The sequence below is a fragment of the Callithrix jacchus genome, chromosome 22 (assembly GCF_049354715.1).
Source record: "Callithrix jacchus isolate 240 chromosome 22, calJac240_pri, whole genome shotgun sequence".
NCBI lineage: Eukaryota > Metazoa > Chordata > Mammalia > Primates > Cebidae > Callithrix > Callithrix jacchus.
Genome location: NC_133523.1, coordinates 11698728 through 11726720, shown reverse-complemented (window position 1 = coordinate 11726720; position 27993 = coordinate 11698728). Strand labels below are relative to the sequence as shown.

General features: G+C 53.5%; 4 protein-coding genes across 12 annotated transcripts in view; 3 read left to right on the top strand and 1 right to left on the bottom strand.

The window, feature by feature from the left end:
* The window catches only part of SYCE2 (synaptonemal complex central element protein 2), a 16983-nt gene extending 16318 nt beyond the window's left edge, over positions 1–665 (top strand). Inside the window, exon 6 of one of the 2 annotated variants that reach the window (XM_017968055.5) lies at positions 57–665. In XM_017968055.5, coding sequence (XP_017823544.2) covers positions 57–98 — 42 coding nt within the window. In that variant the 3' untranslated portion in view covers positions 99–665. The remainder of the gene's footprint in view (positions 1–56) is intronic. The other variant, XM_035287078.3, reaches the window with a different exon arrangement.
* Positions 1–23212, bottom strand: part of GCDH (glutaryl-CoA dehydrogenase) — a 23739-nt gene extending 527 nt beyond the window's left edge. Inside the window, exons 1-11 of one of the 8 annotated variants that reach the window (XM_078360679.1) lie at positions 23013–23212; positions 8513–8641; positions 8385–8420; positions 7919–8062; positions 7712–7774; positions 6177–6347; positions 4234–4363; positions 3942–4158; positions 3353–3456; positions 2942–3067; positions 2508–2668 (exon numbers count right to left, since the gene is read on the bottom strand). In XM_078360679.1, coding sequence (XP_078216805.1) covers positions 2508–2668; positions 2942–3067; positions 3353–3456; positions 3942–4158; positions 4234–4363; positions 6177–6347; positions 7712–7774; positions 7919–8062; positions 8385–8420; positions 8513–8603 — 1243 coding nt within the window. In that variant the 5' untranslated portion in view covers positions 8604–8641; positions 23013–23212. Of the gene's footprint in view, positions 1–2507; positions 2669–2941; positions 3068–3352; positions 3457–3941; positions 4159–4233; positions 4364–6176; positions 6348–7711; positions 7775–7918; positions 8063–8384; positions 8421–8512; positions 8751–23012 lie in introns of those variants that run through there. The other 7 variants (XM_008987376.6, XM_078360681.1, XM_078360678.1 and 4 more) reach the window with 7 other exon arrangements.
* On the top strand, positions 16410–21652 carry KLF1 (KLF transcription factor 1). Its single transcript, XM_002761785.7, has 3 exons — positions 16410–16557; positions 17458–18283; positions 21060–21652. The coding sequence occupies exons 1-3, from the start codon at positions 16471–16473 to the stop codon at positions 21233–21235; spliced, it is 1089 nt and encodes a 362-aa protein (XP_002761831.1). The 5' UTR covers positions 16410–16470; the 3' UTR covers positions 21236–21652.
* On the top strand, positions 22752–27993 carry DNASE2 (deoxyribonuclease 2, lysosomal). Its single transcript, XM_002761815.6, has 6 exons — positions 22752–22988; positions 23125–23305; positions 23398–23476; positions 25274–25429; positions 25513–25710; positions 26964–27993. The coding sequence occupies exons 1-6, from the start codon at positions 22900–22902 to the stop codon at positions 27305–27307; spliced, it is 1047 nt and encodes a 348-aa protein (XP_002761861.1). The 5' UTR covers positions 22752–22899; the 3' UTR covers positions 27308–27993.

Below are 27993 nucleotides of genomic sequence, written 5' to 3'. Positions count from 1 at the left end.
TTGGAGTCTTCACAGCTCAGAACTTCCCTTTAAAATCAATTTTTATGTCCCCCCAGGCCACTGTTTTAGAACAGACCCACAGAGATGGTGAATGCTGACAGCTGCCGGGAGACCCACGCCTTAGTGACAGCCTCCAGGAGAAGGCTGAGAGGCCACCATTTGGGCCACACTGAGAAATTGTTTTTCAATTTTCTATAATGCATCTTGGCAGGAAAAAAAACAAAAACCCAAAGCTCCTTGTGCTAAACTTTGCAGCAAGGAGCAAGTCTAGCCCCTGCGTGGGCCCAGCCTTCATGCTCCCTACACTTGGCAAGTTCACCGTCACCCCCACCTCAGTTGATTAAATGTTTGATTTTCAACCCAGCCATGCTTCCTTGCACAGAGGCTGAAAATACCCCTGAGCTCCAGGGCAACACAACAGGCCCTTTCTTACTCTCAGGAGGGTTGGAAGCGACAGCACATCAGAAATGCAGTCAGTTGCCTCTGCTGACCTCTGCCCACCTAAGGCCACCCCTCCCAGGAAGTCCCACACCCCACGACCTCAGGTCTCATCCTTTGCTCCTCCCTGGCTCCTTGGGGCAGAATGCAGATTGTAGCCTCCCTTTTAGAGCCAATTCTGTTTACTTCCCAAAGCACAAATCTATTTTTTTTTAGATAGGGTTTCACTCTGTCACCCAGGCTGGAGTGCAGTGGGGTGATCATAGCTCATTGTAACCTCAAACTCCTGGGCTCAAGCAATCTTCCCACCTCAGCCTCCCAAACTGCTGGGATTATAGGTGTGAACCACTACGCCCAGCCCCTAAAGCACCAAATCTGACCTATCCCCACTCTGCATAAAACTGTCTCCCAGCCCCCTCTGCTTGTCCTCAGGGTCATTCCCACCCTTGTAGGATCCCCCCAATTCCTAGCTGCCTAATAGATCTGGGGCTGTGGGGGTGCATGGGGAAGGTACCACGCCTGCATATGCTGTCCTGTCTGGAAGCCTCTCTGCCCAGGGGTTCCTCATACCTCCCTTTTTCTTTTGAGACAGAGTCTTGCTCTGTCGCCAGGCACCAGGCTGGAGTGCAGTGGCATGATCTTGGCTCACTGCAACCTCCAACTCCTGGGTTCAAGCAATTCTCCTGCCTCAGCCTCCTGAGTATCTGGGACTACAGGCACGTGCCACCATACCCAGCTAATTTTTATACTTTTTAATAGAGACAGGGTTTCACCATGTTGGCGAGGATGGTCTCCATCTTTTGACCTCATGATCCACCTGCCTCAGCCTCCCAAAGAGCTGGGGTTACAGGTGTGAGCCACCGCACCCGGCCACCTTCCTCTTTTTCTGCATAGCTCACACTGGATTTGCATTTTTATTTATTTATTTATTTTCTCTCTCTCTCTTTTTTTTTTTCTTTTTCTTTTTCTTTCCACACTATGAAGCAATGTGATATTGATTGATTGAGACTGAGTCTTGCTCTTGTTACCCAGGCTGGAGTGCAGTGGTATAATCTCAGCTAACTGTAATCTCCAACTCCTGGGTTCAAGTGATTCTCCTGCCTCAGCCTTCCGAGTAGCTGGGATTACAGGTGCCTGCCACCACTCCTGGCTAATTTTTATATTTCTAGTAGAGATGGATGTGGTTTCACCATGTTGACCAGGCTAGTCTCAAACTCCTGACCTCATGATCTGCCTCAGCCTCCCAAAGTGCTGGAACTATAGGCATTAGCTACTAAGCCTAGCTGCAGTTTTTTTTTTTTTTCTGAGACGGAGTTTTGCTCTTATTACCCAGGCTGGAGTGCAATGGCACGATCTCGGTTCACCGCAACCTCCGCCTCCTGGGTTCAGGAAATTCTCCTGCCTCAGCCTCCTGAGTAGCTGGGATTACAGGCACACACCACCATGCCCAGCTAATTTTTTGTATTTTTTAGTAGAGACGGGATTTCACCATGTTGACCAGGATGGTCTCAATCTCTTGACCTCGTGATCCACCCGCCTCGGTCTCCCAAAGTGCTGGGATTAAAGGTGTGAGCCACCGCACTTGGCCCAGTTTTTTGTTTTTAAGTTTCTTTTTCCACATCTGTCTTCCCACCAAGCAAGGGGTTCTGGGCCCCCCCATTAAAATCATCATCAGTTGCAAGGTGCACACACCATAGTCTGAAGATGACTTTTCTTTTTCTCTTAAAATGGAGCAGTGAGTCCTGCGTGTAACTTCCCTCACTCCCTCACATCCACCAGCCTGCTAGGAGTCGGGCCTCATCCCTGGGCTGCCCTAGGAGCTTACTTGTTTCAGGAACATTCCTCTTCCCGAGTATGTGGGAGAAAGAGCTGGGAGCCCCTCGAAAGGCCTGATGGGGCCTCCCATCACTTCCACAATCCCCGTGTGAGCAACTTCAAATGAGGGACAGAGGGTGCAGCTCGCCCTGGCTCACACTGTCACTTGGTGACAGATGGAGTTGGACTCAGGCCTGTCCCTGTCCCACACAGCTATTGAGGCTGCAGTGGGCCCTCCAAAGTTCAGCTCCCACCTTCATAGGTGTTGACGGCCTCCAGGTTCATGGCATGCCGGATCACGTGATACTCGTCAGAAATCCCATTTCCTCCCAGCATGTCTCGGGCCTGGCGGGCAATGTCCAGGGCTTTCCCACAGTTATTCCTCTTCAGTAGAGAGACCATCTCTGGAGTGGCCCTGGGAGAGGCACATACAGGTAATAAACGTTGGGGATCCTAGCTCCCGGTGCCCCAGGCAAACCTAGCCCCAGGTGAGGATTTCCCGATGCAGCCAAGCTCCCAGTGAGGGACTCATGGGGCTGTCCCCAGCCCAGCCCACCAAGGACAAGAGGGAGAGCAGAAGGTTCGGGTCTCTGATGCAACTAGGCAAGAAGGACTTTTATCTCTAGGAAGGACACAAGATCCTCCACCCACAGCTGTGGGCTCCCGACCCCTACCACACAGCCCCTACTTGTCCTGGTCCTTCAAGCGGCCGAGCTGCAGGCAGGCGTGAAGGCCCAGGGTGATCTCAGTGAGCATGTCTGCCAGCTTCTTCTGAATCAGCTGGTTCTTGGCCAGCGGGACACCAAACTGAATCCTAGATGGGCAACAGCTGGGTAAGGGCAAGGGGAGGCCCACTCTCCCACTCCATCCCTGTCCTGGGGCCCCCTGCTCCAGGAAGCCTTCCCAGGCTGCCTCAGTGCCCCTGAGCCCACCCTGGCCCTGCCATTGACTCAGCCCATGGCTGCTCAGAAGGACATCACTGGTCATTCCAGAGAAGGAACTCAGGCCTGGTAGGTGGGGGATGGGGAGTCACCCATGGGGTAGAGAATGAAACCCAAGCTGCCCACACTCCCGGGGATCTCATTGTGACCCCCCACACCTGTCCAGGGCATACTGCCGGGCTGTGTGAAAGCAAAACTCTGAAGCTCCAAGCACGCCCCACGTGATGCCGTACCGGGCATTGTTCAGGCAGCCAAAGGGACCCTGTAGGGTTGAGAGGACGCCTTAGCACCACCCAAGAGATACCAAGAGGCCCTATGCAGAACCAACTTAAGCAGGTAAAGCTCCCTCCCCAGCCACCCACACAGGCGGACTCAGGTTGCCATTCAAATCACAGAGGGCCCTGGCACTGAAGCTTGGTGCCTGCTTACTGGGTTTGTACACAGTCCCACCCAGCCTGGGATTGGGGTTCCATGCTCAGAGCTAGGAGGCTGATGGAAGCCCGAAGACGCACTGTGAGTCAAATGACTGAGCTGGTTCAGGCCCAGGTGTCCCGGGCAGAGCCAGGATGAGCAAGTTGGTCACCAAATGGGGGCAGGTTTCAGTACATCAGTGAGTCTGGCTGAGTAAAAATCACCACTGTGTGGGCTCCACAGTACACAGGGAGCTGGGTCCCCAGCACAGAGCCTGCCTGACAAAGGTGTACTGGCAGGTGACCCACACCCATTCCCAAAGTGGCTGCCACTCACTCCGAGGCTGGACGCACCAGGGAGCATGTTCTCTTCTGGTACCTCCACGCTGTCCATAATGATCATGCCTGTGGCCGAGGCCCGCAGTGAGAACTTGCCCTGGATCTTGGGAGCTGAGAGACCCCGCATCCCCTTCTCCAGCAGAAAGCCGCGAATGCAGCCATCTTCACACCGAGCCCACACCACAAACAGGTCAGCCATAGGTGAGTTGGTGATCCTGGGGATGGAACAGTCAGTGAGGGGTCTGGCCCTGTGCCCTGTCCACCACCTGCCCACTGTCCAGACCCCTTACCAGGTCTTGGTCCCATTGAGGGTGTAGCTCTTGTTGGATGAGTTGTAGCGGGCTCTGGTCTCCATGCTGCTGGGGTCACTTCCGCAGTTGGGCTCTGTGAGCCCAAAGCAGCCCAAGAGTTCCCCCTTGGCTGCAGGCACAAGACAAGGTCACAAGGCTGCCTGGTCCCTCATTCATTCCCCCATGCAAAAATATCCTCAAGGTGGGGCGCAGTGGCTCACACCTGTAATCCTAGCACTTCGTGAGGCCGAGGCCTCACAAGGTCAGGAGTTCAAGACCAGCCTGGCCAAGATGGTGAAACCCCGTCTCTACTAAAAGTACAAAAAAAAATTAGTTGGGCATGGTGGCACATGCCTGTAATCTCAGCTACTCAGGAGGCCAAGGCAGGGAATTGCCTGAACCTGGGAGTTAGAGGTTGCAGTGAGCTGAGACCATGCCACTGCACTCCAGCCTGGGTGACAGAGCAAGACTCTGTCTCAAAAAAAGAAAAAAAAAAAAGCAAGTTGTGGTGGCAGGCACCTGTAATTCCAACTACTCAGGAGGCTGAGGCAGGAGAATTACTTGAACCTGGGCAGGAGAGGTTGCAGTGAGCCAAAATCATGCACTGCACTCCAGCCTGGGCAGCACAGCAAGACTCCATCCCACCCCCCACAAAAAAAAACCAGCCTAACCAACATGATGAAACCCCATCTCTACTAAAAATACAAAAAATTAGGCCAGGCATGTTGGCTCATACCTGTTATCTCAGCACTTTGGGAGACCGAGGTGGGCAAATCACCTGAGGTCACTTGAGTTTGAAACCAGCCTGGCCAACATGGTGAAACCCCATCTCTACTAAAAATACAAAAATTAGTTGGGCATGGTGGTGTATGCCTGTAACCCCAGCTATTTGGGAGGCTGAGGCAGGAAAATTGCTTGAACCCGGGAGGGAAAGACTGCAGTCAGCCAAATCAGGCCACTGTATTCCAGCCTCGGTGACAGATGAAGACTCCATCTCAAAAAATAAATAAATAAAATTAAAATACCAAAATTAGCCAGACATGGTAGCAAGCACCTGTAATCCCAGCTCTCCGGCAGGCTGAGGCACAGAATCACTTGAACCCTGAAGACTGAGGCTGCAGTGAGCTGAGATTGCGCCACTGCACTCCAGCCTGGGGGACAGAATGAGACTCCATCTCAAAAAAAAAAAAAAATTACCCTCGCCCCTGAGCTAGGCCTCATAACCAAGGTGGATCTGGCCCTGCTTTCAGGGCATTCCCAGGTGGTGGAGGAGACAGGTTACCCCAAAGCCATAATCACAATGCCAACATGGGAAGGAGGCCTCAGGGAGTTGGGAAGGAGTCGGCCAAACTGGAAGGGCATGAGGAGTTCAGCAGGAGGAGGCTGTGGGAAGAGCAGTCCCAGGAGAGGCAACAGGATGTACAGAGGCCTGGTGGTACTTCTGGAGAATCTGAAGTAACTGAGTATGGCTGGGAGGAGCACTTTAGTGGCCAGAGATGATGTGGGAAGGTCAGTCAGCAGAAACCTGGTCACACAGGGCCTTATGGGTTTGTTTTTAGGAGACATGGGGTCTCCCTATGTTGCCCAGGCTGGTCTCGAACTCTTGGGCTCAAGGGATTGTCTCACCTCACTCTGTCAAAGTGCTGGGATTACAGATGTGAGCCACTGCACATGGCCAGCAGAGACCTGGTGGACTTTACACTTTGGGCTGGGCTAGGGAACACAGAAAGTATAGGGAGATGACAGTGGTCACAGAGGGGGACAATGAGGCTGGCCAGGGATCAGATGTCCAGGTGAAGCCCAGGTTCTACTAGAAAGTCCAGGTGGCCACTTATGCTACCTTTGAGATAGGGACAGAGTAGGCACAGGGGACAGCCCCACCCTTGAATTTCAGACCTCAGGGACTGTCTTCCTTCCACCAGGCCCCATGGGCAGCCACTCACCCAGCTGGGGCAAGTACTTCTGCCGCTGTTCCTCGCTGCCATAGGCATAGATGGGGTACATGACGAGGGAGGACTGGACACTCATCGCCGACCTGTAGCCACTGTCTATCCGCTCCAGCTCTCGGGCCAGGAGCCCATAGGCCACAGATGAAACCCCAGCACAGCCATATCCTGGTGGCAGTAAGAGGGGAAAGCAGGACAACAGAGAACACAGCCCTGCCCAGCTGGGACCCAAGAGACAGAGCGGGATAAGGATGCACGGGAGATGGGCATCAAGCCAGCCCTAGCTGAGGTTTATTCATCTCGTCTCCATAGCCACTTTCTTTTTTTTTTAAAAAATATTTAACTGAGGGGCGCCCGCCCAAGGCTCTCCGAGTGGAGGTAGGGTCTCCATAGCCACTTTCAGAGGGTGGGACAATAGCCCCACTTTACAGACTGTGAAACTGGATTAGGGAAAGAAGGCGGTTTCAGAGAGGCAGGAGGATCACTTGAGACCAGTCTGGGCAATATAGCAAGACCCTGTCTCTAAAAAACAAACCAAAGGGGCCAGGTGCAGTGGCTCACGCCTGTAATCTCACTACTCTGGGGGGGGCTGAGACGAGTGGATCACCTGAGGTCAGGAGTTCAAGACGAGCCTGGCCAACATAGTGAAACCCTGTCTCTACCAAAAATACAAAAATTACCCTATAATCCCAGCTACTCGGGAGGCTGAGGTGGCAGAATTGCTTGAAGCTGGGAGGCAGAGGCTGCAGTGAGCCAAGATCATGCCATTGTACTCCAGCCTGGGCAACAGAGCAAGACCCTGCCTCAAAAAAAAAAGGGCCAGGTGTGGTGGCTCACACCTGTAATCCTAACACTTTGGGAGGCCGAGGCAGGTGGATTACCTGAGGTCAGGAGTTCGAGACCAGCCTAGCCAACATGGTGAAACCCCATCTCTACTAACACAAAAAAATTAGCCAGGTGTGGTGGTGGACACCTATAACCCCAGCTACCTGGGAGCCTGAGGAAGGAGAATCACTTAAACCAGGGAGGCAGAGGATGCAGTGAGCCAAGATGGTGCCACTGCACTCCAGCCTGGGCAACAAGAGTGAAACACTGTCTCAGGGAAAAAAAAAAAAAAAAAAAAGGCCAGGTACAGTGGCTGACACCTGTAATCTCCCAGCACTTTGGGAGCCCAAGGTGGGTGGATCACCTGAGGTCAGCAGTTCGAGACCAGCCCGGCCAACATAGCAAAACCCCATCTCTACTAAAAATACAAAAATTAGCCGGGCCTGGTGGCATGTGCCTGTAATCCCAGCTACTGGCAGGGGCTGAGGCAGAAGGTTCGTTTGCACCCGGTAGGCAGAGTTTGCAGTGAGCCCAGATTGTGCCACTGCACTCCAGCCTGGGCAACAGAGCAAGACTCCGTCTCAAAAAAGAAAAAAAGGAAGAAGAAAAGGAAAGGAAAAGAAAGAGAAGGAAGGAAAGAAAAAAGGGAGGGAGGAAGGGAGGGAAGGAAGAGCCTCTGCAGTATGTGGAGAGGCACTTGTTCCTACCTTTGATGGTGGGGCCCAGCACACCCAACTCCCCCATCTCCGAAATGATCTCCCGATGAAAAACTGCAAAGGGACAAGTGCCGAAATTCAGGCCCAGCGCTAGGCCAATGGAGGCCCCAGCCCCAAACACAGAGGGGCCTTGAGGTGGGCTGGGTGTGGCTCCAGGAGAAGGAGCAGCCTCAGAGCACCACCCGCCTGCTCCCACACCTTCGTTGCGATTGGCCAACAGGATGCGAGGCATAAGTCTCTCCTGGCAGTAGGTGCGGAAGGTGTCCCTGATGAGAATCTCATCTGTCGTCAGCTGCTCCTCCAGCACCAGCGGATCCTGCCAGTCAAACTGGGGACGCAAGGCTGGGGAGGGGAGCAGGATTTCACCTCGGTCCAGTCCGCCTGACCACTGCGCCCTCCCTTATCGAACCCTCAGCTCTACCCCTCCACACCGATGTCGCTCCCCCACCCAGGCTACTGCCAGTTGCAAACGAGACTGAGCAGGTGACGTTTCTCCAGCCCCGCAGGCACAGCGCACTCACGCCTCAGTGCCTCTGACCCTGGCCACGACCCTGCCACCCCGCTAGGGCAGCCCGCGGATTCTGGGACAGAGTCCACCTGAGGCAGACTGACAGCTTGTCCAGGACAGGGGCAGCAGACACACGGCGCGACCAGGAGTCCTTACACTTGGTCGGTCGGCTCTGTGTCCTCCCGCCTTTCTCTGCAAACACAGAACGGGTCAGTCACCCCCAGAAAGTCCCTAAACCCCCAGTTCCTTCCTCCTTCTCTCCACACTCCCGACCTCGCACTGACCTGTCTGCGCCGCCGTCGAGACCCACGTGCGAAGGACGCGCAGGCCGGGTCCGCGGCTCAGCAGCCGCGCGGAGACGCCTCTCAGAGCCATGTTCTCTCAGGGCGAGCTAGCGGAGCAACGATGGCGACCTACAGGAGCGGGGGCGTCAGAGCAGAACTCCCCTCAACCACCGCTCGGGTCACCGCACCTTCCTCACCTGTCCCTGACTGGGCTCACTGACGAGGCTACGGTGCAACTGACCAAGGCCTTCGACCTCAGCAAGAGATGGGAGGAGCGGAGGCAGAGTGAGCCTTCTCATTGGTTCCTCCTAGTATCCGGCCCCGCCTCAGCTCTGTGTTTTAAACGGGCTACGGCAGCCTTGCCTGTGGAGACAGGGGCCCCCAGACAGAGGAAGGTTAGCCCCTTTAAGAAGCGGCCGGGGAAGGGGAGGAAGGCGAGTGCGGGAAACCGATTGGCCAGCTGGGTTTCTACCTCTTATTGGCCGTATGGTAGCATTTGACCCACTCCTGGTTGGTCAGTTGCAGGGGGTGTGTGCGGAGGAACCAGGAATTAAACAAAGAAATTCAGGCACGAGGACTAGGAGTTCCTCCTGAACCCAGGAGGCCAGACTCAAGTTCTCTAGTTGGACACTGGTTGTGGGGAAGATGAGCGCCAAGTGGGCGATCTTAGCAAACCTGCCTGCCAGTCTGTGTTTTTTGTTTTTGTTTTTGTTTGTTTTAGATCGAGTCTCACTGTGACGCCCAGGCTGGAGTGCAATGCAATGGCGCCATCTCGCCTCACTTCAACCTCCGCCTCCCGGGTTCAAGTAATTCTCCTGCCTCAGTCTCCCAGGTAGCTGGAATTACAGGCGCACACCACCACGCCTGGCTAATTTTTGTATTTTTAGTAGAGACGGGGGGAGTTCACCATGTTGGCCAGGCTGGTCTCGAACTCCTGACCTCAGGTGATCCGGCCCCCCTCGGTCTCCCAAAGTGCAGGGATTGCAGACATGAGTCACCGCACCTAACCTTGTATTTTTTTTTTTTTATTATTAGACAGGGACTCGTTCTGTCGTCCAGACTGGTGTGCAGTGGCGCGATCATAGCTCACTGCAGCTTCCATCTCCTGGGCTTAAGCGATCCTGCCACCTCAATCTCCAAGTAGCTGGGACCACTGAAGCATGCCATCCTGCCTGGCTAATTTTTTTTTTTTTTTTTTTTCTGAGATGGAGTCTCATTCTGTTGCCCAGGCTGGAGTGCAGTGATGCAATCTCGACTCACTACAACCTCCATAGGCAGAGCAGGGCTGCTGGTTGCCCATTTTTATGGTTATTTGTTTATTTATTTGAGAAGGAGTTTTGCTCAGTCGCCCAGGCTGGAGTGCAGTGGCGAGATCTCAGCTCACTGCAACCTCTGCCTCCCTGGTTCAAGTGATTCTCCTGACTCTGCCTCCTTAGTAGCTAGGACTACAGGCACGTGCCACCACGCCCGGCTAATTTTTTGTATTTTTAGTAGAGACAGGGTTTCACCTTAGCCAGGAAGGTCTCAATCTCCTGACCCCATGACGCACCCACCTCAGCCTCCCAATGTGCTGGGATTAAAGCGTGAGCCACAGCACCCATCCCCATTTCTTTTTTATTTAATTAAACAAATTAATTAATTTTTTTTTTTTTTTTTTGAAACAGAGGCTTGCTCTGTCACCTGGGCTGGAGTGCAATGGCGCTTTCTCAGCTCATTGCAACTTCCACCTCCCCGGCTCGTGATTCTCATGCCTCAGCCACCCAAGTAGCTGGGATTACAACTCTTTAGTAGAGATGAGGTTTCCCCGTGTTGCCCAGGCTGGTCTTGGACTCCTGACCTCAGGTGATCCACCTGCCTTGACCTCGAAAAGTACCAGGATTACAGGTGTGAGCCACCACACTTGGCCCTATTTTTATGGTTATTTCTTGATGATATGCTTGTAGGGTTCAGCCCTACAGGATCATGAGATGTCCCCTATCGCTGTGCTGAGGCACAGGATCCGAGAAATAAAGAGACGAGACACAGAAGGACAAAGAAAGCGCAGCTGGGCTCTGGAGAGCCACGCCACCTACCAGCGGAGATAAGTGAGGCCCCAAACATCCAGGAGCATCTGTATTGGGTATAGGTTAGGGGGCAGGGTAGTGAGTGAGATCATCTTTAAGGATAGTGATAGGGTCAAGACATTCACATGAGCGATAAACAATGGGTCCCCCCCCAATTAGGTCATCTAGGTTAGGAGGTGGGCAGTGCACAGCAAGGGGTCCACCCCCATTAGGTCACCGAGGCAAGGAGGTGAGCTGTGCACAGTGAAGAAGATGCAGTGTGCAATATCTCTTATTGGGGGAAGCTACTTCTAAGGAATTCTATAGGAGGACGCTTTGAGTCAGCACAGCAGCTAGAGAGCTGACAGGGAATACAGCCGCCAAGGTGAGATTATACCAAAGGGGTTTTAAGCCCTCGGACACTCTCGAGCTTGCCAGCCTGAGGCCAGCTTTCACAAGAACTGGATGCAAGGTACTGCAACTCCTTTTCAGGAGGACTGACTCTTGCTCCAAGCCTGCCATACAACAGGTATCTTTACAATACTGACCGCTGCCACCTGGGCCAGCCTGCCATGTAGTGCGTGTCCTTCCAGGCAGAGGCACTACTGCCTGGGCCATAGATTCTTGTCCTGGTATAACTGTTTTTCCCTTAAATCATGCTCTGCACCGTGTCAGCTCTAGACATTCCTCCGACTATAAGCAAGATATGATTATATATATATAAATATATATATATATGGCTGTTTATTCTTTAATTCATGCTCTATACCATGTCTGCTCCAGACATTCCTCCTATAAAATAAGATATATAAATATATGTATATATAAAGGAAATAACTGAGTAGTAAGATATTCTTCAGGCACTAATTGTTCCAACTATAAACGAATACATGATTATATATAAAAGATTATATAAAGGAAAGAACTGAGTAGTAACACTACAAACTAAGATATTCTTCAGGCAATAATTGTGCCAGGGGTCTGCTTAGCTCTCCTTCCTTGGTGCCCAGAAGGGGGGTTACCCACAATGCTACTAAACAAGGGGTAGATTATTCATGTCTCCCCTTTTTAGACCATATAGGGTAACTTCCTGACATTGCTATGGCACTTGTAAACTGTCATGGTGCTGATGGGAATGCAGCAGTGAGGATGATCTGAGGTCACTGCCATTGCCATTTTGGTTTTGGTAGGTTTTGGCCAGCCTCGTGGCTGCAAACTGTTTTATCAGCAAGGTCTTTATGACCTGTATCTTGTGACCTAGTTTATAATTTCTAGATCACTTGAGCCCAGGAGTTTCAGACCAGTCTGGGCAACATGGCAATACTATGTATCTATAAAAAGTACAAAACTTAGCCTGGCAGGGTGGCATGGATCTGCACTCCCAGCTGCTGGGAAGGCCACATGTCCTCAGCCACAGGGAGCCAGCCACACAGAGACATCTAAACTGTCATGCAGACCCAGGGAGACAGACCACCAAATAAACAGACTCAGTGGACACTCATACAAGCTCCGTGGTGGCCCTGGACAGCAGGAAAGGGCGTGGGGTGAGGCTTCCCAGGGACCCCAGTCTAGAAAGGGGCTTCCTACCATGACTTCTCCTGAAGCACTGCATGGTGACTGGCATCAACTGTCAATGGTTATGGGTCATATAAAAACACCTCTCCTGGATTGAGACCATCCTGGTCAACATGGTGAAACCCCGTCTCTACTAAAAATACCAAAAAAATTAGCTGGGCGTTGTGGCGCATGCCTGTAATCCCAGCTACTCGGGAGGCTGAGGCAGGAGAATTGCCTGAACCCAGGGGGCGGAGGTAGCGGTGAGCCGAGATTGCGCCATTGCACTCCAGCCTGGGTAACGAGAGCGAAACTCTGTCTCAAAAAAAAAAAATACCTCTCCTGGGCTGGGTGCACTGGCTGACACCTGTAATCCCAGCACTTTGGGAGGCTGAGGCAGGTGGATCACTTGAAGCCAGAAGTTCAAGACCAACCCGGACAACATGGTGAAACCCTGTCTCTACTAAAAATACAAAAACTAGCCCGGTGTCATGGTATGTGCCTGTAATTCCTGCTGCTCAAGAGGCTGAGGGAGGAGAATTTCTTGAACTTGGGATGCGAAGGTTGCAGTGAGCCAAGATCGCTCCACTGCACTCCAGCCTGGGCAATAGAAAAAGACTTTGTCTAAAAAACAAAAAAAAAAAATCTCCCAGCCTGGGTGTGGTAACTCACCCCTGTAATCCCAGCATGTTCAGGTGGGTGAATCACTTGAGTCCAGGAGTTTGAGACCAGCATGGGTAACATGGCAAAACCTCATCTCTACAAATAATTAGCTGGGTATGGTGACATGCACCTGTAGTCTCAGCTTCTTAGGAGGCTAAGGTGGGAGGATTGCTTGAGCCCAGGAAGCAGAGTTTGCAGTGAGCTGAGATTACACTACTTAACTCCAGCCTACATAACAGAGTGAGACCCTGTCTCAAAAAAAAAAAAAAAAAAATGGAAGAAAGAAAAATATCCCTGACCTCCCAGATAAAGCTTCAGCATGGGCCTCAATTTTTGGGTTTTGGGGGCTGTAGGATGGCAGGAGGCTGTAACAACAGAGGTCATATTAGAGGGCCTTACACACCCTCATCCCCTAAACTTCAGTGACACCCCTCACCTCCAACAAGCCCCTCGAGCACCGCAGGCCTGCTGTCCTCTCTTCTTTCGACCAGGTCAGGCTATACCATCCTTGTCATCTGCCTCAAGCCCCGGGGACATTGACAGCAAACATCTCTCTGCATTTAGAAGTCCATAGCCTGTGAGTGCCCAGGGTGTTCATCTTGCCCCCTGCCCAGATAGAGCCAATTTATCCAGACAGGGGGATTGCAATAGAGAAAGGGTTTAATCCACATACAGCTAGCTAAATGGGAGATTATTACTTGAATCAGCCTCCCTGAAAATTCAGGGGCTAGGGTTTGTCAAGAACAGTTTGGTGGGCAGGAGGGCTAGGGAATGGGTGCCTTGGATGCAGTCATGGGGGTGTGGGAAACAGTTGCTGCATCGGCTTCTTGGTGGGGACCATAGAGTAGCTGCTAGCCCTGGTGGGGTCACCCAGCTGTCAGATATGCAAAAAGCCTAAAAAGACATCTCAAAAGGCCAATCTTAGGTTCTGCAATAGTCATGTTATTTACAGGAATAATTGGGGAAGTTGCGAGTCTTGTGACCTCCGGAATAATGGCCATCATTTAACTATACATCTTAGCAGAATTCAGGCCCCTCCCGTCCTCCTAACCTAGTGCCTTTCCATTAGTTCCACAAAGTCAGTTTAGTTTTGGAAAGGGCTATGATCACTTATTTATTTTATTTTATTATTTATTTATTTATTTGGAGGTGGAGTCTTACTCTGTCACCCAGGCTGAAGTGCAGCAGCATGATCTCAGCTCACTGCAACCTCCACCTCCTGGTTCGAGCAAGTCTCCTGCCTCAGCCTCCCAAGTAGCCAGGATTACAGGCGCCTGCCAGCACATCCAGCTAGATTTTGTAGTTTTAGTAGAGATGGGGTTTCACCATGTTGGCCAGGATGATCTAAATCTCCTGACCTCATGATCCGCCCACCCCGGCCTCCCAAATTCGCCCTCGGCTGGAATTACAGGTGTGAGCCGCTGCGCCGGCTATTTTTTATTTTGTATTTATTTATTTTTGTAGTGGAGTCTTGCTCTGTCACCCAGGCTGGAGTACAGTGGCACAATCTCCACTCACTGCAATCTCCACCTCCTGGGTTCAAGTGAGTCTCCTGTCTCAGCCTCCCAAGTAGCTGGGATTACAGGCATGCACCACCATGCCTGGCTAATTTTGTATTTTTAGTAGAGACAGGGTTTCTCCATGTTGGTCAGCCTGGTCCTAAAGTCCCGACCTCGGGTGATCCACCTGCCTGAGCCACCCAAAGTGCTGGGATTACAGGCATGAGCCACCACACCCGGCCATAACTGTGTGTGTTTTTTTAAGAGATAGAATCTTGCTATGTTGCCCAAGCTGTTCTTGAACTCCTGGGCTCAAGCATTCCTCCTACTTTGGCCTCCCAAAGTGCTGGGACTGCAGGCATGAGCCGCTGTGCACAGCCTGTTTTGTTTTTGTTTTTTAGAGACAGGCTGGCATGCAGTGGCATGATCTTGGCTCACTGTAACCTCTGCCTCCCAGGTTCAAGTGATTCTCGTGCCTCAGCCTCCAAAGTAGCTGAAATTAGAGGCATGTGCCATCATGCCCAGCCTATTTTTATATTTTTAGTAGAGACAGGGTTTCACCACGTTGGCCAGGCTGTTCTCCAACTCCTGGCCTCCAGTGATCTGCCCTACTTGGCCTCTCAAAGTGCTGTGATTACAGGCATGAGCCACTGCGCCTGGCCCCCTGTCTCCCAGTTTCAAGCAATTCTCCAGCCTTAGCCTCCTAAGTAGCTGGAATTACAAGCATGTGCCACCACACCCAGCTAATTTTTGTATTTTTAGCAGAGACAGGGTTTCACCATGTTGGCTAGTATGGTCTCAAACTCCTGGCCTCATGTGATCTGCCCACCTTGGCTTCCCATAGTGCTGGGATTACAGGTGTGAGCCACCACTTCGCCTGGCCTTGTTTTTGTTTATGTCACCAAGGTTGACCTGCCAGAAATAAAGATAGCCACTCGACTTAAAAAAAATTTTTTTTTCCAGCGACAGACCCCCCCAGGCTGGACTGCAGTGGTGTGATCACAGTTCAGTGCAGCGCCCCCCTCCTGGGCTCAGGCGACCCTTCCACCTCAGCCTCCTGAGTAGCTGGGACTATGGGCATTCACCCCCCCACCCCGCACCACCCCCCACCCCCACTTTTCTTTGGACAGACAGGTTCTATGTTGCCCAGGCTGGTCTTGAAATCCTGATGTCAAGTGATCCTCCTGCCTGTCTCCCAATGAGTGACTATGAATTATGTCTGTAATATGTATCCATGTCCCCTTTTCAGGCTCCCAGGGCACCAGAGTGGAGATCCCTGTTGCAAAAACTCAGATCCTTTCCTCACATTGGGCAGAATCAAGGAGCAGCCAGGCCCAGAGCCAGGATACAGGTCTCCTGCAGGTCAGGTAGTTCCCATGACTTGGTACAACATTCCTATCCCACCCGGGAGGAGACAGGGTCACTTTACCCTCGGCTGCCCCTGTTGCACTGGAGCAGCTGGCACTGAACCAGTCTCCATGCAGATCCACATAGTGCCACCCGAGGGTCCCCTGTAGACGATGGTGGGCCAGTTGGCAGGGGCTCCCTCCTGCTGCAGAGCTAAGACCCTGGGAGGTCCCAACGCAGGCAAACTGAAAGCCAGGCTAATTTAAAGACCCAACCCCCAGGCCTCCCACTCACCGGAGGACAGCGCTCTGGCTGGCCTGGGCCACCCTAGATAGCAGCCTCCAGCATCTGGGGTGTCTGATAATGCTTGGCAGGGAGTTTGTGCCAAGTCCCGCCATCAGTACAGTTGTTGTTTAGTGGGGAGGGGGAGGGCTATGGAGCCTCAATCGGGGGACAGGGGTCCCACAGCTTCTCCTCAGAATACCCTTTCTGCCTGTCACCCCTTTTCCAGGAAAGTAAACTGAGAACAGGCCCCCAAGTCTCTCCTTCTTTGGAGACCCAATGTCTCTTTTTACCTAGCACCTGGACCCTCAAACCCTGAACCCCCCAACCACTGATATTGACTTGGCTGTGGATACAGGGTTACTCTTTAAGCCCCAGCCCCAAACAGGCCAATGTGAGGTTTGTGCCCCAGAAACAGTGACCCCCGCCTTGCCTTGCCTCCCCTTATCAGAGTCTGCAGCCAATCAGCTAAGTGCAGAGAGCAGCCCTCCAAGGGGCTATTACAGCCTCAGAGTTCACGAGGCAGCTGAGGAAGAGGAGGCCTGACACCCAGAGTGGGCACCAGCCAGCCATGGCCACAGCTGAGACCGCCTTACCCTCCATCAGCACACTGACTGCCCTGGGCCCCTTACCGGACACGCAGGATGACTTCCTCAAGGTGGGGCCTAGAAGGTGGGGTCTAGGTGGGCTGGCTGGGATCCAGGGTCACAGTCACAGATCTTGGGGTCCAGACCTGCATCTTGCCCTGAAATCAAGAGACCTAACCAGGACTGAGGTACTCTCAGTCCAGGTGAGGGGGTCTCAGCTTAGTCTGGCAGGCAGTAGGGATGGTCTAGGGGTTTGAGGTTCTAGGTGTGATCTATTTCTGTAATAGAAAACAAAGGTAGCCTGGGCCATGGTGAAACCCCATCTCTACAAAAAAATATCAGAAGAATTAGCCAGGCATGGTGGCATGTGCCTGTAATCCCAGGTACTTGGTAGGTTGATGCAGGAGGGTCATTAGAGCTCAGAAATTCAAGGATACTGTGAGCCACACCACTGCACTCCAGCCTGGGCGAAAAGAGTGAGACCCTATCTCAAGAAAAAAAAAAAAAGGAAAGAGATCTAGGCTCAGAGACAATCTTCTAGATCTCACCAGGAAATGGTGAATGAGTCTGGGGGACATCCAAAATTTCGGAATTAATCTTGTCAGGAGACAGAGAAGGAGAGGGATGTTCTGGGGGGAAACTGAGTCAAGGCTGGCACCCCTCCCCCATCCCCCACCAGCTTTCCATCTCCAGCGGCTCTGCTACCCCTTCCCCCATCCCCAAGTGTGGTACCAGATAATGGAAGTCTTATCTCCTGTCTCCAGCCAGACCTGATCGACTCCTGTCCCTGGAGCTGGGGAGGGACTGGGGGTTAGAGGGGAAGTGTTGGTGGGGCGGGGCAGACAGGCAAACAAGACCCCTTTCTAAGGTCTCTGGCCAGCCTGTCCCTGTCAGAGTGCCCAGCCCGCGATGTCCATGGGCAGGACACCCCAGGGTCCACTAAACCTGAAGCTGCCTGCTCCCTTCTGCAGTGGTGGCGCTCTGAAGAGGCGCAGGACATGGGCCCAGGTCCTCCAGACCCCACTGGGCCGCCTCTCTACGTGAAGTCTGAGGACCAGCCCGGGGAGGAGGAGGACGATGAGAGGGACGCGGACGCCACCTGGGACCTGGATCTCCTCCTCACCAACTTCTCGGGCCTGGAGCCGGGTGGCGTGCCCCGGACCTGCGCTCAGGCGCCCAGCGAGGCCACCGGGGCGCAATACCCGCCGCTGTCTGAGACTCTGGGCACCTATGCGGGCCGCCCGGGGCTGGTGGCTGGGCTCTTGGGTTCGGAGGATCACTCGGGTTGGGTGCGTCCTGCTCCGCGAGCCCCGGTCCCCGACGCCTTCTTGGGCCCAGCCCTGGCTCCAGCCCCGGCCCCCGAGCCCAAGTCACTGCAGCTGCAGCCGGTATACCCGGGGCCCGGCGCGGGCTCCTCCGGCGGCTACTTCCCGCGGACTGGGCTTTCCATGCCTGCGGCGTCGGGCGCCCCCTACGGGCTCCTGTCCGGGTACCCTGCGGTGTACCAGGCGCCGCAGTACCAAGGGCACTTCCAGCTCTTCCGCGGGCTCCAGGCACCCGCTCCCGGTCCCGCCACGCCCCCTTCCTTCCTGAGTTGTCTGGGACCCGGGACCGTGGGCACTGGACTCGGGGGGACTGTAGGGGATCCAGGTGCAATAGCCGAATCCGCGCCATCCAAGCGCGGCCGACGTTCGTGGGCGCGCAAGAGGCAGGCAGCGCACACGTGCGCGCACCCGGGATGTGGCAAGAGTTACACCAAGAGCTCCCACCTGAAGGCGCATCTGCGCACACACACAGGTGAGGGGGCGGGACCCGGGCGCCGAGACGGGGCTGGAGGTGGGGCCCGGGGAACGCGGAGCCGGGAGCAAGGGGAGGGTCCAGAGTCCAAGACCAGATTCTTGGGGTAGACCTGTAACTCCAGAGGCGGGGCTAAAAGCAGTATCTCAGAGCAAGGGGCGGGACAGAGGCTGCAGCTAGCAGGTCGGGCACCTACTGGCCAGGGCCAGAGGACAGGATCCGGGTAGGGAAGGCAGATGGGCAGAGACAGGGTCTGGGAAACCTGGGGAGCATTTTAAGGCTGGGGACTGACGAGTAAGACCTGGGCCGTGGATGGGCAGAGGAGCAGAAAGGACAAGTGGCCTAAGGGGTTGGCTTGAGGAGGGACTGCAGGAAGGGAACAAGTGAAATGCCAGGGGCTAGGCCGGGCGTGGTGGCTCACACCTGTAATCCAAGCACTTTGGAGGCCAAGGCGGGCACCTGAGGTCGGGAATTCAAGACGAGTCTGACCAACACGGTGAAACCCCGTATTTATTAAAAGAAAAAAAAAATCAAAAAGAAATGGAAAAAAAGAAAGAAAGAAATGCCAGGGGCTGTGGAGCCATAACCTGGGGTATTCCCAGGCACGAGGCTGTGGCTGCTTCTTTTCTTTCTTTCTTTTTTTTTTTTGAGACAGAGTTTCGCTCTTGTTACCCAGGCTGGAGTGCAATGGCGCAATCTCGGCTCACCACAACCTCCACCTCCTGGGTTCAGGCAATTCTCCTGCCTCAGCCTCCTGAGTAGCTGGGACTACAGGCACACACCACCATGCCCAGCTAATTTTTTGTATTTTTAGTAGAGACGGGATTTCACCAGGTTGACCAGGATGGTCTCAATCTCTTGACCTCGTGATCCACCCGCCTCGGCCTTTTTTTTTTTTTCCCGAGACGGAGTCTCCCTTTGTCGCCTAGGCTGGAGTGCAGTGGCGATCTCGTCTTACTGCAACCTCCGCCTCCCGGGTTCAAGCGATTCTCCTGCCTCAGCCTCCGGAGTAGATGGGACTACAGGCACGCGCCACCATGCCCGGCTGTTTTTTTGTTTGTTTTGTTTTGTTTTGTTTTGTTTGTTTTTGGTATTTTTAGTAGAGACGGGGTTTCACCATGTTGGCCAGGATGGTTTCCACCTCCTGACCTCGTGATCCGCCTGCCTCCGCCTCCCAAAGTGCTGGGATCACAGCCATAAGCCACCGCACCCTGCAGAGGTTGCCTCTTATATAGGCGGATCCAGAGGTGGCAGGGGCACATCCGGGTGAGACCTAAGGGCAGAATCAGTGTCAGGGGCCACTCAAAGAGGAAGGGGCCCAGATCAGGCACAGGGGCTTAAGCCTGCACTTTGAGAGGCACTCCCAGTGCTTTGGGTGGCCGAGGCAGAAGGACTGTTTGAGCCCAGGAGTTTGAGACCAGCCTGGGCATCATGGTGAGACCCTGTCTCTACAAAAGAAAAAAAAAGGGTAGGGACCCAGATGTAAACGGCTGGTTTGGGAAGGCAGGAAGAAGAACTGGGAAAGAGCAGAGGGGTGTGGCATGGAAGGAGAAGCCCAATGAACAGAAGATGAGGTGGGGCTAAGAAATGGAGGAGGGATGAGGACTGTGCCTAAAGGGGTCAGGACAGAGGATGGGGCGAGGTGTACAGACCCGTCTGGGGAGGGGCGGGGGAGGGGCCAGGCATAGCAGAGGGAGAGAGTGTGATCACTGGGGACAGGATCTGGGGGACTAGAGTGGATTTCCAGGCTCAGAAACCAAGGTCACAGGCAAAGTTGAGCACTAACTGGGGAGACCCTTGGAACAAGGAATGGGCTGGAACACAGGAAGCAGAACAAAAAAATAAGGGAGGGATGGCATTAAGATTCAAAGCTGGGGCTGTGTGAGGTGGCTCACACCCATAATCCCAGTACTTTGGGAGGCCAAGGTGGGTGGATCACCTGAGATCAGAAGTTTGAGACCAGTTTCGCCAATATGGTGAAATCTCATTTCTACTAAAAATATAAAAATTAGCCAGGCATGATGGCAGGCACCTGTAATTCCAGCTGCTCAGGAGGCTGAGGCATAAGAATCACTTGTACCCAGAAGGTGGAGGTTACAGTGAGTCAAGATGGTGCCATTGTACTCCAGCCTGGCTGACAAGAGCTAGACTCCATCTCAAAAAAAAAAAAAAAGGAAGACTAGGTGCAGTGGCTCACACCTGTTGTCATCCCAGCACTTTCGGAGGCTGAGGCAGGTGAATCAGCTGAGGTCAGGAGTTCGAGACCAGCCTGGGCAACATGGTGAAACCCTGTCTCTACTAAAAATACAAAAATTAGCCAGGCATGGTGGCATGAGCCTGTAATCCCAGCTACTTAGGAGGCTGAGGCAGAAGAATCGCTTGAACCCAAGAGGTGGAGGTTGCAGTGAGCCAAGATGAAGCCACTGCACTCCCTCATGGGCGATAGAGTGAGACTCCGTATCAAAAAATAGAACAAAAACAGATTCAAAGCTGGGTTACCAGGACACAGAAAGTGGGGCCAGGAGTGTAGGGAACTGGCTTGGGCCCAGGACGTGACAAAGGGCATGGCACCCAATGCAGTTACAGAAGAAGGGCTGCAGAGGGCGGGACTTGGACTTGGCCTTGGCCTCTGAGAGTGAGTGCCTCCTTAAAGTTTGTGCCCTAGGGGCCTCCCTTTGCTCATCCTAGTCCCAGCCCAGGCTGAGTGAAAGGGTGTTGCCTGATGCAGGGGACCTGGGGACAGGACTGGGCTGACAGTGGCTTTCTCATCTCCTAGGGGAGAAGCCATACGCCTGCACGTGGGAAGGCTGCGGCTGGAGGTTCGCGCGCTCGGACGAGCTGACCCGCCACTACCGGAAGCACACGGGGCAGCGCCCCTTCCGCTGCCAGCTCTGCCCACGTGCTTTTTCGCGCTCTGACCACCTGGCCTTGCACATGAAGCGTCACCTTTGAGCCCTACCCTGGCACTTGGACCCTCCTGGGGACTGGAGATGGGACAAGAGTGGATCAACACCGGGTGGTTTTCCCAAGACCCTCACCTGGACTCCCAGTCCTACAGATCCACCAAATATCAAACATGGACCCATAGACAGCTCTCAGGGAGCCTCCTACAGAAACGCTGACAAGTCCTCAGCCACAGGAAGCCACGCAGAGATGTCCAAACTGTCATGCAGACCCAGCGAGACAGACTGCCAAATAAACTCACTCAGTGGACACTCAGCTCAGCTCCCAGATGGCCCTGGACAGCAGGAGGGGGTGTGGGGTGAGGCTCTCCAGAGACGCTGGTCTAGAAGGGGGCTCCTGAAGGCCCCTTATGGTGGTCGACATTAACCGTCAATGGCTATGGGTCCTATAAAAATGCCCCTCCCAGATAAAGCTTCAGCGTGGGCCTGAGTTTTTCAGTTTTGGGGGCTGAAATATGGCAGGAGGCTATAAACCTAGAGATCATCTTAGAGGGCCTTACACACCCTGGTCTCCTAAACTACAGTGACACCCCCTCACCTCCAACAAGCCCCCTTGGGCACCACAGGCCTTGCTGTCCACTCGTTTCCTGCCCACACCATGCTTGTCTAATGCCTTGAACCCTGCGGACATCGACAGCAAACATCTTTCCGCATTTAACAGTCCACATCCTGTGGCCGGGCGGAGTGGCTCACCCCTGTAATGCCAGCACTTTAAGGGGCCGAGGCAGGCAGATCACAAGGTCAGGAGATCAAGGCCATCCTGGCTAACATGATGAAACCCCGTCCCTACTAAAAATACAAAAGGTTAGCTGGGTGTGGTGGCATGCGACTGTAATCCCAGCTCCTTGGGAGGCTGGGGCAGGAGAATCACTTGAACCCAGGAAGCAAAGGTTGCAGTGAGCCGAGATCATGCCACTGCACTCCAGCCTGAACCACAGAGTGAGACTTAGCCTCAAAAAAAAAAAAGCCTGTGTGAGGTGGCTCATGCCTGTAATCCCAGCACTTTGGAAGGCTGAGGCAGGCAGATCACGAGGTCACGTTATCGAGACCAGCCTGGCCAACATGGTGAAACCCCATCTCTACTAAAAATACAAAAATTAGCTGGGTGTGGTGGTGCGCGCCTGTAATCCCAGCTACTCAGGAGGCTGAGGCAGGAGAATCGCTTGAACCCAGGAGGTGGTTGCAGTGAGCCGAGATCGTGCCACTGCACTCCAGCCTGGCGACAGAACGAGACTCTGTCTCAAAAAAAAAAAACAGAGAGAGAGAGAGAACAAATGTCACAAGAGTTGGACCCAGGTTGCAGGGCTAGGAAAAAATTCAAACTTGGGCCTGGTCCAGAAACGGGGCAGGAGTGGGTCGGACAGAAGAGCATGGCTGGGATTAGCTACAACGAAAAGGAACAGTGGCCAGGCTGGAAGAGACGCCGGAGCGCCTGGCCCGTCGTGGGCGTGGTCTGAGCAGACCCGGGGATGCCTGTCCAAAGCGCAGCGTCGCGTCTCGGGGGCGGAGTCTCTGCCCTCGTGATGTCCCCGCTGTGGTTCCTGGGCGAGTTTTGGAGAAATGAAAGCCGCTAGGGGCCAGGCCAAGCCTCTTTCGTAACCCAGCGCCCCGCAGTCCCGACACAGATTCCTGGATCTCAGCCCTATAGCAGCGATGATCCCGCTGCCGCTGCTGGCCGCGCTGCTGTGCGTCCCCGCCGGGGCCCTGACCTGCTATGGGGACTCCGGGCAGCCTGTGGACTGGTGAGTGCGCAGGGGGGCGCCTACCATTGTCCCGGGGTCCGGCGGGGGTCACTCGACCGGATGGCTGCCTCCTCGGGGAAGCCTGGGGTGCATTCTCTTCCCTCTCCCCCATTTCTGTGCATTCTCCGGCCTCCAGGTTCGTGGTCTACAAGCTGCCAGCTGCCAGCCGGTCCGGGGAGTCGGTGCAGAGCGGGCTTCGGTACAAGTATCTGGACGAGAGCTCCGGGGGCTGGCGGGAAGGCAGCGGACTCATCAACAGCTCGGTGGGGGCCGTGGGCCGAAGCCTGCAGCCGCTGTACCGGAGCAACAACAGCCAGGTGAAGGGGCGCCGGGCCAACCAGGGCTGAGACTCTAGGGCGGCCGGGCCTGGGGAGGAATTTCACGTTGCCTCCGTTTATCCGCCCCCCAGCTCGCCTTCCTGCTCTACAATGACCAACCGCCTAAATCTAGCAAGGCTCACATGTCTTCCAACCGTGGGCACACGAAGGGTGAGGCCTGGATTGAGGGGCTGGGGAGAGACTCGGGTTTCTTTCTTTCTCTTTCCCTTTCTTTTCTTTTCCTTTCTTTCTTTCTCTCTCTCTCTCTTTTTTTGTTAAGAAAGAGTCTCGCCCTGTCCCCAGGCTGGAGTGCTGGAGTGCAGTGACGTGATCTCGGCTCACTGCAACCTACACCTCCTGGGTTCAAGCGATTCTCCTGCCTCAGCCTCCCATGTAGTCGGGACTGCAGGCAGAGACTTGGGTTTCTATACATTTTCCCAGGCTAAGCCCTGACCTGCATGGGGTGAAGCGGGGAGATCTGTGCTATCAGATCCTGGGCATCCATTCCTCACCAACTTTTTTTTTGAGACGGAGGAGTCTCCCTTTGTCACCCAAGCTGGTGTGCAGTGGCATAATCTTGGCTCACTGCAGTTTCTGCCTCTGGGGTTCAAGCAATTCTCCTGTCTCAGCCTCCTGAGTAGCTGGGATTACAGGCGCCTTCACATCTGGCTAATTTTTGTATTTTTAGTGTAGACGAGGTTTCACCATGTTGGCCAGGGTGGTCTCAAACTCCTGACCTTGTGGTCTACCCACCTCCCAAAGTGCTGGGATTACAGGGATGAGCCACCTTGCCCAGCTAGTTCCCTATACATTTCTCCAAGCTAACCCCTGACCTCCATAGTACGTTTGGAGATCTGTCTTGTCAGACCATGGGCATCTATTTCCTCTCTTTTCTTCTTCTTCTTTTTTTTTTTTGAGTCAGAGTCTCGCTCTGTTGCCAGGCAAGAGTGCAGTGGCACGATCTCGGCTGACTGCAACCGCCCCCTCCTGGGTTGAAGTGGTTCTCCTGCCTCAGCCTCCCATGTAGTTGAGACTACAGGTGCGCACCACCACGCCCAGCTAATTTTTGTACTTTTAGTGGAGATGGGGTTTCACTATGTTGACCAGGATCGTCTCGATCCCTTGGTCTCATGATCCGCTCGCCTTGGCCTCCCAAAGTGCTGGGATTACAGGCATGAGCTACTGCGCCTGGCTCCTCTTTTATTTTCTTTGAAACAAGGTCTCAGCCAGCGTCACCTAAGCTGGAGAGCAGCATCACAGCTCACTACAGCCTTGACCTCCCAGGGCTCAGGTGATGCTCCTACCTCAGCCTCCAAAGTAGCTGGGTCTGCAGGTGCCTGCCACCACATCTGGCTTTTTTTTTTTTTTTTTTTGCTACAGTCTCACTCTATCACCCAGGCTGGAGTGCAGTGGCACAATCTCAGCTCACAGTAACCTCTGTCTCCTGGGTTGAAGCAATTCTTCTGCCTCAGCCTCTGCAGTAGCTGGGATTACAAATGCGTACCACCACCCTGGCTTTTTTTTGTATTTTTTAGTAGAAATGGAGTTTCACTGTATTGGCCAGGCTGGTCTTAAACTCCTGACTTCAGGGGTTCCACCTACCTCGGCCTCCCAAAGTGCTGGGATTATAGGTGTGAGCCACCTCACCTGGCCTCCTTTTCTTTTCCCCCTGAGATGGAGTCTTGCTCTTGTTGCCCAGGCTGGAGTGCAATCTCAGCTCACTGCAACCTCCGCTTCCCAGGTTCAAGCAATTCTCCTGCCTCACCCTCCTGAGTAGCTGGGATTACAGGTGCCCACCACGTCTGGCTAAGTTTTGTATTTTTAGTAGAGCCGAGGTTTCACCATCTAGGCCAGGCTGGTCTTGAACTCCTGACTTCATGATCCACCCGCCTCAGCCTCCCAAAGCGTTGGCATTACAGGCGTGAGCCACCTCACCCAGCCTTCTCTAATTGTCTTCTTTTGGTCCAGGTGTCCTGCTTCTCGACCATGATGGGGGCTTCTGGCTGGTCCACAGTGTACCCCAATTCCCTCCACCTGATGCATACAGCTGGCCTCAAAGTGCCCATACCTACGGGCAGACCCTGCTCTGTGTGTCTTTTCCCTTCAGCCAATTCTCGAAGATTGGTGAGTGGAGTCAGGGACATGGGGTGAGTCATGGGTTTCCTGACTAGAACCTGGAATGATCTCCTCCTCCCCTTGTCCTCCAGGCAAGCAGCTGACCTACACCTACCCCTGGGTCTATAGCTACCAGCTGGAAGGGGTCTTTGCCCAGGAATTGCCCGAGTTGGAGGATGCGATCGAGGGCCACCACATTGGCCAAAAACCGTGGAACAGCAGCATCACACTCACATCCCGGGCCGGGGCTGTTTTCCACAGCTTTGCCAAGTTCCGGAAATTTGGAGATGGTAAGCCCTGCAGTTGAGTGGTGGAGAGCTTCTTGTCTGTAGAGTGGGTGTCTGGTGTGGCCATGGCTGAGTGCAAGTCAAGGGTAGAGACTAGGTCTGTTTGGGAGCCGTAATCACATAAAAGTTGAACAGACCTGGGTGCAGACTCTGGGTTCTGGCTGTGTGATGTAACTTTCACCTGAGCCTCAGTCTACTCATCTGAAAAATGGGGATACTGACATCTACTTAAAGGATTGTTGTGAATGAAGTGGTGCATATAAGGCATTTGGGCACCAGGAGCGGTGCCTCACTCCTGTAATCCCAGTTACCTGGGAAGCTGAGGCAGGAGGATTATTTGAGGACAGGAGTTGAAGACAAGCCTGGGCAAAATAGCAAGACCCCATCTCCATAAAATTAAAAATTAGCCAGCCAATTTGGGAGACTGAGGCAGGAGGATAAATTGAACCCAGAGTTTCAGGCTGCAGTGAGCTATGATGACTCCACCGCAATCCAGCCTGGGTGACAGAGCAAGACCCTGTCTTTATTTAAAAATAAATAGGTCAGACGCAGTGGCTCATGCCTATAACCCCAGCACTTTGGGAGGCTGAGGCTGGAGGATCACTTGAGCTCAGGAGTTTGAGAGCATCCTGGGCAACACAGTGGGAATTCATCTCTACAAAAAAAATTTTAATTAGGAGGTCATGGTGGCATGGTGGTGGAGTCTCCACTACTCAGGATGCTGAGGTGGAAGAATAGCTTGAGCCCAGGAGGTGGAGGCTGTAGTGGGTCATGATGGTGCCACTGCACTCCTGCTAGGGCATCAGAATGAGACCCAATCTCAAAATAAATAAGTTAATTAATTAATTAAAAACATTTGGGGCCGGACGTGGTGGCTCATGCCTGTAATCCCAGCATTCTGGGTGGATCACTTAAGCCCAGGAGTTCAAGACCAGCCTGGCCAACATGGTGAAACCCCATCTCAAAAAAAAAAAAGAAACCCTGTCTCTATTAAAAATACAAAAATTAGCTGGGCATGATGGTGGGTGCCTGTAACCCCAGCTATTCAGGAGGCTGAGGCAGGAGAATCACTTGAACCCGGGAGGTGGACATTACAGTGAGCCAAGATTGCACCACTGCACTCCAGGCCTGAGAGACAGAGCAAGACTCAGTTTCAAAAGAGAAATTTGGAAACTGAGTTGAGAGAGGGGAAGTGGTCTAGGGACTCCCTAGCTGTGGCCCTGACCCTATCTGTGCCCTCTTTCCATCCTTTGCAGACCTATACTCTGGCTGGTTGGCAGCAGCCCTTGGTACCAACCTGCAGGTCCAGTTCTGGCAAAAGGGTACAGGCATCCTGCCCTCCAACTGCTCAGGGACCTGGCAGGTTCTGAATGTGAACCAGATAGCCTTCCCTGGACCAGCCAGCCCAAGTTTCAGCAGTACAGAGGACCACTCCAAATGGTGCGTGTCCCCACTTGGGCCCTGGACCTGTGTGGGTGACATGAATCGAAACCAGGGAGAGGAGCAGCGGGGTGGGGGCACACTGTGTGCCCAGCTGCCAGCCCTCTGGAAGGCCTTCCAGCCCCTGGTAAAGACATGGCAGCCCTGTAATAGCTGGTAAGAGCGAAGCCTCATGGCCAGGTGCAGTGACTCACGCATGCAATCCCAGCACTTTGGAATCTCAGCTCAGCCACTTCCCAGCTATATGACCTTTGTGTGCCTTAACCACTCTGTGACACAGTCCACCTATCCGCAAAATGAGAAACGTAATACCTGCCATCAGGATTGTTGAGGAGTAAATAAATGGAGCTGGGCACGGGGGCTCACTCCTGTAATCCCAACACTTTGGGAGGCCAAGTCGGGCGGATCATCTTAGGTCAGAAGTTCGAGACCAGCCTGACCAACATGGAGAAACCCCATCTCTACTAAAAATACAAAAATTAGCTGGGCATGGTGGTGCTCGCCTGTAATCCCAGCTCCTCAGGAGGCTGAGGCAGGAGAATTGCCTGAACCCAGGAGGCGGAGGTTGCGGTGAGCCGAGATCGTGCCATTGCACTCCAGCCTGGGTAACAAGAGCGAAACTCCGTCTCAAAAACAAACAAACAAAAAAACAAAATTAGCTGGGCATGGTGGCACATGCTTGTAATGCCAGCTACTCAGGAGTCTGAGGCAGGAGAATCTCTTGAACCTGGGAGGTGGAGGCTGCGGTGAGCTGAGATGGCGCCATTGCACTCCAGATTGGGCAACAAGAGCGAAACTCCGTCTCAAAATAATAATAATAAAAATAAATAAAAGGAAATTGGTGGA